Here is a 14,065-nt window from a genome sequence, read left to right on the forward strand (position 1 = left end):
CTGGGACAAACGCTCCGAAGTGCTCATGCGTCCGCAAGAGACGAGACGCTGTTCCACGATCATCAAAAGGACTTTCACAGCTTGCGCGTGAATCCTGACCGCTCCAAGTGAGGTCAGCAAGAGCCAATCGAAGTTGGCGCTGATGCCTGGTCCGCCGCGGCGCCGCAAGGCATCCATGATCATCCCTGGTCTAGAAGGTGGTATGGGACTTTTCCCCAGGCGCAGGGGCCCAGAGACGCTCGGGCGCCGCGACCGTTCTGTGTCCTCGCCGATCAATCCTCGCTCCATCTCCAGACTTTCGTGTGTGTGCGGATATCGGGTGTGTTTTGCGGGCTGCATGTTCGTTGCGTGGCGCTGAAGGAGAGCATGACCAAATTCTCACGTCGGACACCCGGAGGTCAAGGACAAGGCAGGAAGAGCTTCGTATCCTCGTGTCTCAGTCAACCAGCATCGCACCAGACCTATCATGATTTCGAGCCGACTCCTCTGGCTAGGTAGGCACGTGTAGTTCTACTAACGAGCGGTTACGACGATCATGTGCAGCATCATCTGAGCCTCACGACATCTACCTGAATTGGCCCAATCTTAAAGCAGCGATGAAGCTCTTCATATTGGACACTCCCCAAACCATCTCCTCCTGCCTTGAACATGCTAAAGAATTTATGGTATGAGTGACGGGAATTACAAGTCCTCAAAATACGATATATCCATTGCTCCAGCCACTGAGAACGGCTGATCTGTCTCTAGGGAGCACATAATGAGCCACGTCTCTGGCAAGTTGCCAAGCCGGTCTCGCTCTTGCGGTGCTCGATGGGCGAATATGTAGATCTATGGTCATCGCACCCTTGTCGCTGGGAAGCCTGGGAAGCAGTGTGGTTGCTCTGTGGTGAAATTATCAGCTCCACATTGCGCGGACCTGTAGGTGACAGAAGTGGCCACAGCAACTTCATGTTCCGGATCTCAACTCCTCTTGAGCAATAAGAGAAGCAACGGGACGCGACAGCAGACACCATCATAGTGCAGCCTGAGCTAGGCTGCAATCCGCTACATATCCGTTTTGCGGGGAGGCCGAAGTGATCGCTTCGAAAATCCCAGGCAGACCAAGGGATCAAGGATACCAGGTACATTTCAAATTCAATTTGCAAGAGTCTTGAACACTAGACACCCCGGTACGACCAGGTACAAACCAACATCGTCATGGCCGTGTCCAGAACCCTCATGCGGGCACCAACTTTCGCATCTCTTCCAGCCGCTCCCCGAACACGCATCGCAGACAAACGGCTTTGGCAACAGCAGAAACATCATCTGTCCCTCTCATATTGCAGACAGCAGTAAACAAAGCATGAGGCTGTCGCTGAATCGTCACAGCCGAGTGCATGCATACATGCTCTAGGCAGCAGCAATGCTTCGCGCAGTCAAATCATTCACCCACGTGGGATCATTGAAGAAGAAGAACAAGAAGAAGATTGGCGCGACCAACTCCACGCGAAAGAATCACATTCTCAGGACCGCCAGAGGATCACTGGTTGGGGTCGAAATCAGCGACACGAAGAGCTATCAGCCCATATACCACCTCTATGCACGGGTACGATACGCGCTTCCGCCGACTGGGAGTCGAAGATGGCGAAGGCCAGAACCGCTCCCTGCGGACTGGATCTTTTCCAATGGGGACGACGATTTGAGGGATTATCGCCGCTTCGGGCCCATATGTCCGCAGCTAGGTGGTGAATCGGGAGCAGTGGATATCACACAGTGGGAGGAAGTCGAGGATGTGGTCATGGATGAAGATTGCTTGTACTTGAACATATGGGTACCAGCGGGAGTGGAGACAATCTCGAAAGGCTGGCCTGTTCAATTCATCTTCCGTAGGTGGTGGTGGTGCTGCTGGATCTGCTACGAGGACATGCTGTGCTAACTTTCTCTAGCTCCTGGAGGGCTGCAATGCGGCCATGGCATGCAACAGAACTACTTGGATCCCATCGACCTCTTCCGAGAACATCACGAAGAACCGCGCATTATCGTATCTGCCAACTATCGTGTCGGTATCCTGGGATTCCTCGCAAGTGAAGAGCTCATGGTAGATGGTATGGATCCGGCGACACGAAGCAGTGATTCTGCCGGAAACTTTGGCTTGTGGGACCTACGAATGGCCTTGCAGTGGACGTACGACCATATACATCTTTTTGGAGGCAACCCAAACAACATCAGTGCTGGTGGCTCTGGGCTCATCACTGCACTGCAATTGCACTATGACGCTTTTCAGCCTCCGGATAACCGCATCATTCGAAGAGCCTTTCTCTTCAGTGGAGCTGTTAGCATACAACCTGAGCCAGCGCACTCCTTCAAGCCAAGCAGGCAATTTGACGAAATCTGTAGCCAGCTCTTGATTGAGCTCGATCTGAGCGGTGAAGAGAAGATCCAGCTTCTGCGCAATGTGCCAGTTGAGAAGCTTCTCAGCGCAGTCCGCACACTCGAGATCGACTTCAAGCCCGTCACAGATGGCGAAGGTGGCTTCGTACCCATGTGGCTGATGGCTTCCATTTGGAATGGGGAGCTTGGTCGTCGGCTGAAGCAGAGAAATGTACAAGTGGTGATTGGCGACAGTCGCGATGAACGCTTATTCTACGAGCATACTGGAAGAGTCGGAATTCAGCCCAGTAGGCCCTCGCGCGCGATCTTCTCTCGCGACGCCCTCATGTCGAAGCTCAAGGCCCATTACCCCACTGACATCTGCAATGAATTGGTCCAGAGATATGCCCGAGACATTACAGATTGGAACTCCGTATATTGTGACATCATGGCAGACGTCCAATGTCACGCGGCGACCCGAGGATTTGCGCAGTGCTTAATGTACGGAGGCATGACTACGCACGATGTGCTAAGATATCACATTGCATGGCGTCCGCAAGGTGTGGATGACTGGATCAGCCCCGATGCGGGCGTATCGCACGTGATGGACATGCCGATATGGCTGTTCTCCGGTTGGCGAGCAGGTTTCAGTAAAAAGGACAAGCACGATGTGCTCGTCTTCACTGCGCCATTCAGTCGATTCTTGACGGGCGGACACAGTGCCCGCATTGGCTGGAGCACGGACGAGGAATTCGAGGTGCGGCTGTTGTCGCCCTCGGGCGCGGCGATGGTGGCCGAAGATCAGATGTGGGTGAGGAAGCTGGATGTATGGAACACACTGCGTGATGTGCAGAGGAACAGGGTGGCGCCTCGCGCGGACAGCGTGGTACAGACCAACGGTGGCTGATCGGCTGGGCCGCTGAAGCTGGATGGACATGTCAGCATGGTAGGAAGTACAGGGTGTACCTCCTTTCCTTACTGGTGGATGTTGGCCACCGCGAAATGCCCATTCAAAGCTAAAAACACTCCATGGCACCTTTACATCGGCCAACTTGTATGCTCGGCATTCGGCATTCGGCAAGCGACGTTCTCCAGACCGGAGAGACAGTCCGATGTGGCGAGTGGTGACACCCCGTACAATACCTGGTATACTACACTTGCAAGGATGACCCAGGGGGCACTCCGAAACGCTGTGGAAATGGGTGGGACCAACTGACAGAAACCTTGTTTTTTCTGCAGAGACATAATACATTAATAAAACAAGTCAGGTATATGTAAGGTAGATAGAAGCGCAAACAGGTGGCCGGCCGAACTCTTGGCTGGATTCTTTGCGATTATTTGCTGCCAACTCATCAGCATCATCATCATCATCATCATTCCCAACAGCAGGACAGACCAGCATCAATGGCAGCAGATCGCCGCCAGAGCAGCGACACCAGATATCTCAGTCCCTTGTATCATTCCACGGGTAGACTCTCTGAAGCCTCTGTGACGACTGCGGGCACATCAACGACACCAGCACGGGATTCATCTTCCTACCGTGAAAGTCATGATAGCCGTCGCGGCGACAGTCCCTCTCGCTACCTGAGCCACACATCCGGGACCCGCGAGAAGCAGCAGCAAGGACGTAGCAGCCATTCTGTCGCTAATGGGGAAGGAGGAGGAGGAGTGAAAGGCATGCTCTGGCGCAGAACTAAAGTAGGTGTCTCATTATCACTATCGTCATCATCATCACCATCATCACCATCATCACCATCACCATCACCATCACCATCATCATAATCCTACCCACCTTACTGTGAGTACCTGTACAGCCATCGTGAGATGTTAGTCTTTTTTTTTTTCTCTTATAATAAAGTCAAGCTGAGCCGAGAAATTCCAAAAAAAGGTCCGTAAGATGGAAACGTCTCATCATCAGAGACCTTCGGCTCCGGGATCGCTGGCGAAGTTGTTGAGACAGATTCCGTGGGTGCGCGCGAGACAGGATCGGAAGGAGAGGGTTTATGGTAGCTTGGAGTAGGTAGTCAAGGTCCATTCAGGTAAGGTAAGGTATGATACCTAGTTGAGGGATGGGAAAGACGGCACATGAAGTTGGCTTGGCTTTGGGCGGACTTGGGAGTACATAAGGGAAGAAAATGGGCGCAAAGGCCCGGCGGGTTGAGAGAAAGATCCTGGAAACAAGTGTGCATGAGCATTCGTCCATACATACATGCCCGTGTAGATACCAGGTAGTTTTCTTCAAGGCGAAGGTTCATGTTGGGGTTGGGTCATACTACCTTGGCTACATTTCTTATTACCCTACCATACCTGACCTTACGGTCGCATGGTCTCGTGTTTCCTGTATGTAGGTATACATGTAGCTCTTGCGCAAGATTGCCACGATGTGGACGAGGATCGTACCAGCATGTCATGATGGCTAGAGCCTGGAGGTATGCTGCTATGCAGATACCTTGCCAGCATAATGCTTGCGCTCGTATACCGATGGTTTCTGATGCCTGACAGCCTGGGACGTCTTCTCTACACTTCCCAAACAGCCAGAACAGCCATCTCAAACAGCCAGAATAGCGGTTGAGAGGCATCGTGCACGCTGAAGAAGCGAAGAAAATAAAAAGTCATAAATGTTTCCGGAGAGCATATCTCAGGCAAATGTCTCAGATCCCAGATATGTGGCCTTATCACCATCTTATCTTCTCCAAAACTACAACTTTGTCGACAACTGTGCAGAAGTTGAGCTCAGCCCGCTTCCGTAGGGGAGGGAGAGCATGTCTCTTGTTACCAACTTTCTGCCGTGGCGCCGAGAGAAAAGAAAAAATCGTCGACGAGGCTCATCGAATCGATTCCTTACCTAAGTACCTCAACTGATGTGTTCTTCCTCGGATGGCGGCATCTGCACGCACTATCGAGGAGGGGGAGGGCCCGCGATCGCGAATCACAAGTCGAGTATCGGTGCGTATGAAGTCAAAAATGGGACCTTGATAATGTTACCGGTAAGCCGCATATCAAGTGTTTCGTAGAATAAGTTATTGCTCCGTTGTGACGGCTGACGTGTTGTTGTTGCTGCCGCCGAAGGATCTCGGCTAATTGTGCGATTGAAGTTGTTGTTGGTTCAACGCCGCCCAGAGGTACCTTAGGTGGTAAGGTATGCGTGTGTGTCCAAGGCTGGCAACGATGTTTTCCCTGTCCAACAACGACGATCATTTTGCCCGTACAACTCAGCGCCTGACCTCTTTATCCTGTCTTCTCGCTTGTCCGCTGTGAAGATGCCGAGAGACCGACCTCACGATACTACATGTACTACTCTCATCAAGATCAGCAGACGGCATCGACTCCACGTCCTGCCCACGTAACAGAGCTTGTGCTGTTGGATGCACTGCCAAATTTTGACACATCTTCCCACTCCTGTCGCACGACCCGTGACGACGACGACGAGCTGTCATGATGGAGTCATCTGGCAGTGATCAAGAGTGGCCCAAACTGCAGGACAGCTCGTCCGAGGCAGACAGATTGGACTATCACGAAGCACGATCCGCCGCACCCAACCGGACCCAGAGAGGCCATCATCAAGACCCCGAGAAGGCGGAATCTCCAGTACTACCATCACCACCACCACGACGACCATCGGCTACTCCGCGACGATCAGGTCCCAGTCAGCGGCAGAGTCAGACGAGCCTCCGTCGGATCAGAACTGAGGTTTCGGAACATTTTCAGCATTTTCATTTCAAGCAGAGGATCAAGCACTTCACCTTCACGTGGTTCACCATGACTGTAAGTATGAGTACCTGACTATTAAACCACATTCACGTTTGATGGCTACCTGTATGTATGGTACATGGTACTGAAAGACACGCGTCATAGATGGCCACGGGAGGCATTGCCAACGTCCTGTATCAAGTTCCCTACCGGTTCAGGGGACTCTACGCAATCGGCTGCATCTTCTTCATCTTCAACATGGTGCTCTTCCTGTTCAACGTGGTGATGATGTCGTTGCGCTTCTATTTCTACCCAGCAACCTTCAAGCAGTCGTTTTTGCATCCTACCGAGAGCCTGTTCGTTCCCGCAAGCATCATCAGCATCGGCACCATCTTGCTGAATGTCTCGCAATATGGATTATCGCAAGCAGCAGTGTCGCAGGAATGGCTCTTGTCCACCATGGAGGTACTGTTCTGGGTATACTGCGGACTGGCGGTGTGCTTCAGCAGTGGTATCTATCTCATCATGTACCACATCCCACCTCCCACCGCCTTTTGTCTCACACTAAGCTGACAATGATACTAGGTGGTCCACACAAACATTCACCGTCGCGCAAATGACTCCCGTCTGGATTTTCCCATGCTATCCTCTTCTCGTCATTGGGCCGCATGCTGCCACCCTCGCCGACCACCTCTCGACCATGGCTCGACCGGGAGCAGCTCTTGCTGTCATCATTGGCGGCTATGTCTTCCAGGGTATTGGCTTCCTGCTCAGTCTCATGATATATGCCGCTTTCATTTATCGCCTCATGACACAAAAACTGCCCACAGAGAACCTGCGACCGGGAATGTTCGTCAGCGTGGGTCCGAGCGGTTTCACCATCAGCGGCATCGTGAATATGGGATACATTCTACCGGACGTGGTCGACAAAGACTTTCTTCTCCCTGGCAACGGACAACTGGCAGGGCAGGTCAGCAAGATCGCTTCGATCTGGTTTGGCCTGTGGCTGTGGGGACTGGCATTCTGGTTCTTCATCGTATCCGTCGGAGCACACTGGAACTGTGTCAATGGCCAAATGACATTCGCCATGAGCTTCTACTCCTACGTCTTTCCACAAACGGCCTTGACGACCGCCACGTTTGCAGTGGGCAAAGCGTTGAACAATCGCGCCATTCGAATTGTGGGCTGTGCGATGACCATTTTGGTCATGATATTATGGCTTATCGTCTTCGTCCTCATGATCAGAGCTGTCATTAAGAAGGATATCCTCTGGCCACAGAAGCAAGAAGATAAAGATGAAGGCGGATGGAAAAGAGCCAGTGCGGATCCGCCGCCGGTGTGCGGTCCCAGACAATGCTCTGTGTCCGGCACGCCCAGGCGACCACACCTTGACACCGTAGAGTCTCAAGCGGGGATTCTACCGGCGTGAAGAGCCAGTCGACAGCTGTGTCTCGGTAACCAGAGACAAGAAATCTTTCGTCTTCGCCCTGAGCCCAAGTTCAAGACGTGGTGGTCAACAGCTCTTTGCCCAGGCCTTGAAGTTTCCGCTAGCAGGCCGTGGAGCGAGCGCTACCTCCTTGATATGATGAGCACACCCCAGGTCCAGTGGTACAGATTACTTTCGGTATCGGCCCACTCCGATACATATGCCAGTCCAGTCGAAGTCCCCGAGTGACAAACGCCTCGTCGCGACAGATAGTACCAACCAGCCGACCGCTGCTCTGTTCCGTACATTCAGTCAGTCATGGAGGCTCCGTCCCAGTCTGTCGCCGCCATAAATACTGTTTATCATCATCACAGAAGTCCTCGGTCCCAACCAAACAAGCAAGCAAAGCTCTCTGAGGCAATGAGAATATCACACAATGTCAGACAAGTGAATGCATCCTGCTGGAAACAGTGGCTCCGTGCTTCTTTCTGGCTTTGGGGCAGTCAGTCAGTTCTACTGGTTCTTGTATCGTCATCGGCAAACGAATAACTACAAGCAAACACAGGTTCAACTGCTTGTCCTAGACTGGACTGTGACTAGGCTGGAGTGGCTTTGCCAACTCTGTTATGTCAACTACCTGTGTGTGGAAAAACATGAAAATTCGGACCCGAAATTGTGTGGAAGTCTAGAGGATTGTTTCGGGCCTTGGGCTATAACAAACTTGTTATCTACAGGTATACAGGGTAGCTAAAGTTCTGATTCCCTGTCTTCTACTGTTCCTTATACGATCGTTCAGCCTCCTATTTCTTTTATATATATATATACGTACCGTTCAGTACATCGGCGAAGCGGAAGGGCAGATACCTTAGGTAATAATTGGCCTAAGGCTCCGCGGTCTTGGCTCCGGGACACTCGCTACTTGCTATATATATCCCTAAAGAAACGCCCGCTAAAAATCCTTTTTTCCTTCTCGCAAGACTGGTACACATATTGATTTATTTAAAAATACCTACATATACCTCAGATCTCCACTCTCCCCTCTCTCCAATTCGAGAATATTGGAGTTCCGACTTCCTACTACCTTATAGATTAGGTTTCTCACCTACCTAAGGAACCATCTCTATATCAAGAACATGGTACCTTCTACTCTGCTTTATACATTTATTAATATCACTACCAAGCGTACCGCTACCCTACACGACTCCAATCCGGGAAGCTCAGATGTGGATTCTATTAGAAGAAGGTAGACAGACGGAGAGACCGGCCGGAGCAAGCGGGACTTGCAAGACCTGGTGTGTTGAGGCGAAAAGGTCAGGTTGTGTACTACACCAGCTTGGAGAATAGAGAATCCATACTCGCTCGACGTGAGTCTCGTCTAGAGGCGAGGCACCAGGGCGTCAGAGGGCCATGAAAGGTCCGTGGTGGATGGAGCAGAGAAACAGAGATTCGGCGTTATATCTGTTTAAACTTGGTCAGGTAAGGTAAAGATACATTCCCTGATACCCACACGTACCACGGAACTGCTCACTACACACTTGGCTCTCCCTACAGAACAGTACGGGTAAAGCTTTCAGCACATCCACACAAGTCGATTGCAGCGTTGTAGAACCCAAAACTGTCTCTACCATCCGTGGTCAACCGAGCCCTCCAGCTCGGCCTCCCCGGATAGAACATCTGGCGCAGCGTCTCTGAGTCACCCGCAGACCCGCTCGAAGGGTATAAAGAAAATCTCTTCTCTCTGCACAACCCTCTTCTTCTTTCTCCAGTTTACATTGACACATTGAGATTGGAACGCGATAACAACTTCTCACCAAGTGGCTTTTGTTTTCTCTTCTCGGGGAGAATCAAAAGCAAGCGAAAGATGTCGTGTGGCCTGTGGACCGCGCTGATCTAGCGGATCGAGCGTTCCAGAGCCAGACGAAAGTCCGAGCGATGGAATAAAAGGTGGAATCAGATAGTCGACGACAATTTCGAGGTGCTCAAAGAGCACTTTGTACAGGAGGCGAAGGGGCGGGTCTCTAACCACCGCGTACCCGCGGTGGGGAGGGAGAGCAGGAACGGCATGGAGATCCCACGCTGAAAAAGAGGTGGAATTTTCTCTTTTTGTACTCTCTTCCGACCCGACCACCTCCTACAGCGCTTCTTCTCTCCGCCCTCCTCACTCTCTTCTCTCCGACTTACCTCCGCGCTTCTTCTCTTCGCACTGGTGTTGTATGGCTTGAGCCTGGGGCAAAAGAGTCGGGGGGAGCCGCGCTATGGCAGGCACCTTCACGTGGTGCGCGGTGTGAGTAGCCCTCTCGGGGGTGAAACCAAGACCTGCCTCTTCCTTTTTCTTCTTCTTCTTCTCTCCCCTTCTATCCTGTTCCCTCTTCTTCTTGTCTCTTTCCTTTTCCCTGTCCTTCTTCTTCTCCCTTTCCTTCTCCCTCTCCCCCTCCTCTTTCTCCTTCTCCCTCTCCTTCTCCCCCTTCTCCCTGCACTGTGCTTGCCTGTTATGATATAGAGTCTGTACGGGTCAGGTACATAGTATCGACTCTTCGCCATGTCCTTGCCATCCGCTCTCTGCTCACGCCTCAACTCATCGTTCTTTGTGTTCATGTGATATTCTCTCCCAGTCCGGCTTATAGGACAAGAAACATAGGCGTAAATCTCTACAGTTCTACATAATCTGTGCTGCTCTCAACAGACTCACACCAAACAGCGGATCGATCACGTCTACGGAGATGGAAGGTGAGATCAGACTATTAATACTGCCTACCCATCGCCTCTCCCGTCCCTGCCATTGTCTATGCTGCTCAGAGAGGGGAGGACATCCGGAACAAGGTGCTACCTTCTTACGGAGACAATATGCCCTTTCTCTATAGCACATTGCCCCTTCTCAAAGCCAGCTTGCCCCTTCTCACGCACGCACTATGCATGAATTCTCTATAAGAAGGTGGCACCTTGCGGCAGGTCAAAGAAGGGAAGGAAAACATCGGGCAAAGACTAAGGTACTTAAGTATTGCAGACAGCCCGACTCGACAGAAAACATTCCACAGACATCAACTCCACCCTTACTTGTTAGCTACCTTACCTACATCTTGCCTTCTTCCGGTTGCTTCACAAGCTGCTTTCTACACTTTACGGAGATGAGAGGACACCCGACTTCACAATCTCAATGTCTCTCACTTCCCTCTCATTGTCTGTGCTGCCGTCAGCACGAACGACACCTTCATGACAGACAGCTACGCAGGTATGTGCAATGGATATGAGACTGCTCGACCTCAAGAACTAACCTTGCACTCCAGTGCTGATCTCCCTCACATCACTGCCGTAATCTATGCTGCTCTGGGACGACATATCTAAATCAGCAGATCCCCCGCCTCTACGGAGATTGAGGCCTTCTTCACTGTCGACCTTCTCTCCTCGCGCGCATCGGGATACCAACGACCATGACTCTCCGTCCTGACCAACTTTGGAGCTGGCTGTCGGCTTGGCCTAACTTTCTCCCTCAAGTTGCGGGTGCCCCCCAACCTTACAATGTGGTTCTCTTCCTCAGCAACCAAATCAGCCTATTCTGCAATAACCTCAGCAGCCAAATCAACCCATTCTACCATAACCCCAGCAGCCTGGTCAACCACCCCGAAGAGGATGATCCACAATCGGAAGAGCGCTCGAGCATCTCCTACTATCAGCGGAAGACAGTTGACCATAAGTGTCTTGCAGTAGGACGACGGCAATGGAATAGCAAGGCGTGCCGGAGCCGCAAGGCTGCAGAGTGTCGTATTGGAAATAAGTCACCTCAACCAAAGGGAGGATCACGAGTTATATGAGATCTGGTTGAACCATTTGTACGGCGGCAGGGAGAGATTGAGGGAAAGAGACGAGATTGATGCACTGAATGCCCTTCGGTGTGAACAAAGTAGGAATCAGAATGCTACATGACTTAGACGAGGGACTCATTAGTAGAGGTAGCTGCTATCAAGGAGGAGAAGCAAATAATGTATCGTATTCAGATCGCTTGATATAAAGAGGAAGAGCTTCGAAATTGGCCTGCTACGCACAATGCCTCCTCCAAACGATTGGCAAGGAAGATACATATAACATATAGTCGCGCTGATCTCGATACTTCTTTGGCCTTAGCCTCGCCTCTCCTCCCGTTTGTCTGTTGGTTTGTTTGTTTGCACGGACAAGTCACCAACTAGATGAATAGGTAGATTGATGTATAGATTGATGCACGTAAGGATATGCGTGCCTTTCTTGTGAGCTGTCGGAATTGTACCAACGGGGGATACGTATCTTGGAGTACGGAACTTGGAGAAGTTGATGGTACACTTTTGAAGTCGAACAGCGACGCCGTAGTAGACGTCACTACTATAGTCTTCAGGCGCGCGCCAGTGAAAAGGTTTGTACTTGCGACAACCCAACTTTGGTGGCGGTTTGCAGCTAATGGCAGGATTTGCCATGGGTTCGGCGGAATGCGCCGATGTTGATTGCGTTCCAGGCATCCATGATGGTCGACTGCGCAGACTGTGACGAAGTCTGCTGCGTTTTCTTACTGTCCGCCGCGTTATCGCCACCCCGGAGCAGCTCGGTAGCAGCATCTTCCTCTGGCAACTTCATCTTCTCTTTTTTCCCCTTTCTTGACTTCGAGAGAGTCGCAACAGAATCCAAAGCAGCGGTCGTCGCTTCTGAATTCAGCGGGAGAGCTGTTGTCGCAGGCTTCGTCAATGTCACCAGCACAAATTGTCACGAAGATTTCTAGTCCTTCGTCCATTTTAACAAAGCGTCCACGATACTGCCTTGCTCTGCACTATCGCCGTTTAACGACCAACTCGCCTTTTCTTTCCCCATTTTCAACTCGATAGTGCCTGCGGAGCCATCCAGATCAACAAAGGCGGAGCGGTGGGCTCCATCAGTCTTGCTGACAAGGTGGCCTGAACTTTGTTGGAACATCCAGTGTTCGGTCTTGAGACTGATGAAACGATGGATTGTGTCAGGGAGCCATTGATTAGTTTCCTCCACAAGATCCGCAACACAATCCCAGGGATAAGATCTGCCGTCTCTGATGATAGCAAACGTGAAGCCCACATCATCTTGCAAAGACGTTCCAGTCGCAAGTTTGAACGGCGGAAATGAGTCTATCCCAATGCTGGCTTCTGCTGAGAGTGGCTGTAGTAAAGTATCTAAAAACGACTCAGTGTCAACGACACCTCGCGGAGTCATTGGTAGTGCCACGCGAGCTGTGTTGATAGTCGTGGGGAGACCCACCCTCGTCAAGAGTTGGTTTAGTGTATCGAGATAGGCATTGATTTGCAGCACATGTGAGGAATGCTGCAGCATAGTAAGTATCGGCCGAAGGATAAGTAGTGGTTGTAATTTGTTTTCCGCGGGCATCATTGGTGGCGGAAGCAATGATTTTTTCTTGATCTTCTCGCGGTGCGCACGATTGAGCAGAAGCCGGGCAGCTAGTAGAGTAGCCTGAGCTAGGTGATCTGACTCCCTAGAGCATTCGAAGGGCAAAGAGTTGTCTTCGTCGAGAGACACCAGCTCAAGCTCCACGCATTCGGGGCTCTCAGTCTCCGAGACTTCAAACACGATGGTTGATCCTCTCATAGTCACCCCTCTCGCAAGCAGTGTCCGCGTTTCTCTGACCATCTCGCGGAAGAGCTCTTCGTCGAAGATGCTATCCCTGGCATGCCGAATTCTGGCCTGGAGAGTAGTCTCACTAGTGTCCAGTAAGACTGGCAGCTTTGAGCTCCCCACAATCTGGCTGCCTCGCTTCACGATCGCCCTGACCGCTTTCGGGCGGCTGCCAACTCCTCGCTCAAGCTTGATGTTCCCTTCATCGTCTGGAATCAGCGCGGCGATGTTGCGGCTTGTGGAGTCACTCGCACTGCCACTAAGGCCAAAGTGTACGCCTAACAGACGCTGCTTCTGGCCAGGAATCCGACTGACATTCCAGCCTTTGGCCGATATATCGAGGACCTGATCCCAATACTGTGTCTCCTTCCTCACGTTATCTTCGAGTCTCGACGCGGCAGACAACAGACTGTCGGCACTTTCGCTCAAATATTTGGCTCGAACATTGGTCGCGATCAGACTATCCTGTGCATCGCGCGCAGGGTCGGTGGGAGTGCGAGCCCACAGGTCTGCTCCGAGGGACGACAGCGGAACAATCGCCTTGGCAGCTGGTGACACGGTGGTAGCAGCCTGTGCTGGTGTGTAAGTGGTCTGCAGCAATGATACCATGTCCAGCGTGACGAGCACGTCTTGGTGTGCTTCTTGCGCTCTCCTGGTGAGCTCTTCTCTGATTGCATACAGCTCTTGTCGTGTCGTTGGCTGCCGCCTCCCATCTCTTGCGTCACCGTCTTGCCCGCTATCCTCCTCGTCACCACTAGCAGACTGAGAAGCCTGACCGTTCTCCTCGGCAGCAATCTCCGCTCGTAGGCCTTCTTCTGTAATATTGCGAAAATGGCCGCGCTCAGCCTGGATCTGCGCCAATGTCTCTCCAAGCGATGCAGTGCCCTGCTCGGTGGACGACCACGGTCGGAAAGATGCGCCGCCTTCAGGCATGGTTGTTGATGGATTGAGATGTTGATGGATCGAGATGTTGTGAGGCTA

General features: G+C 51.8%; 4 protein-coding genes across 4 annotated transcripts; 2 read left to right on the plus strand and 2 right to left on the minus strand.

The window, feature by feature from the left end:
• Positions 1 to 707: 707 nt before the first annotated feature.
• On the minus strand, positions 708 to 1,187 carry SEPMUDRAFT_150367 (uncharacterized protein). Its single transcript, XM_016906122.1, has one exon. The coding sequence runs from the start codon at positions 1,125 to 1,127 to the stop codon at positions 744 to 746; it is 384 nt and encodes a 127-aa protein (XP_016759548.1). The 5' UTR covers positions 1,128 to 1,187; the 3' UTR covers positions 708 to 743.
• Positions 1,188 to 1,570: 383 nt separating this feature from the next.
• On the plus strand, positions 1,571 to 3,558 carry SEPMUDRAFT_89000 (alpha/beta-hydrolase). The gene is made up of 2 exons (XM_016910491.1): positions 1,571 to 1,865; positions 1,926 to 3,558. The coding sequence occupies exons 1-2, from the start codon at positions 1,778 to 1,780 to the stop codon at positions 3,254 to 3,256; spliced, it is 1,419 nt and encodes a 472-aa protein (XP_016759549.1). The 5' UTR covers positions 1,571 to 1,777; the 3' UTR covers positions 3,257 to 3,558.
• A 2,646-nt stretch (positions 3,559 to 6,204) lies between these two features.
• On the plus strand, positions 6,205 to 7,468 carry SEPMUDRAFT_47200 (C4dic_mal_tran-domain-containing protein; the record flags this gene model as incomplete). Its single annotated transcript, XM_016909027.1, has 2 exons — positions 6,205 to 6,566; positions 6,625 to 7,468. The coding sequence occupies 2 exons, from the start codon at positions 6,205 to 6,207 to the stop codon at positions 7,466 to 7,468; spliced, it is 1,206 nt and encodes a 401-aa protein (XP_016759550.1).
• A 4,063-nt stretch (positions 7,469 to 11,531) lies between these two features.
• SEPMUDRAFT_69041 (uncharacterized protein) lies at positions 11,532 to 14,017 on the minus strand (the record flags this gene model as incomplete). The annotated part of the gene is made up of 1 exon (XM_016909850.1): positions 11,532 to 14,017. One exon carries the CDS (start codon positions 14,015 to 14,017, stop codon positions 12,203 to 12,205), a length of 1,815 nt encoding a protein of 604 aa, XP_016759551.1. The 3' UTR covers positions 11,532 to 12,202.
• Positions 14,018 to 14,065: the final 48 nt, after the last annotated feature.

This window comes from Sphaerulina musiva (genome assembly GCF_000320565.1).
Source record: "Sphaerulina musiva SO2202 unplaced genomic scaffold SEPMUscaffold_7, whole genome shotgun sequence".
Taxonomy (NCBI): Eukaryota; Fungi; Ascomycota; class Dothideomycetes; order Mycosphaerellales; family Mycosphaerellaceae; genus Sphaerulina; species Sphaerulina musiva.

What these genes read in the sequence shown, in the direction of transcription:
- SEPMUDRAFT_150367 (XM_016906122.1), bottom strand. Translation starts at nt 1,127, where the DNA reads ATGTACCTGGTATCCTTGATCCCTTGGTCTGCCTGGGATTTTCGAAGC.
- SEPMUDRAFT_89000 (XM_016910491.1), top strand. Translation starts at nt 1,778, where the DNA reads ATGGATGAAGATTGCTTGTACTTGAACATATGGGTACCAGCGGGAGTG. An exon ending in GCCTGTTCAATTCATCTTCC is followed by an intron (nt 1,866 to 1,925) that starts GTAGGTGGTGGT and finishes AACTTTCTCTAG; the next exon opens with CTCCTGGAGGGCTGCAATGC.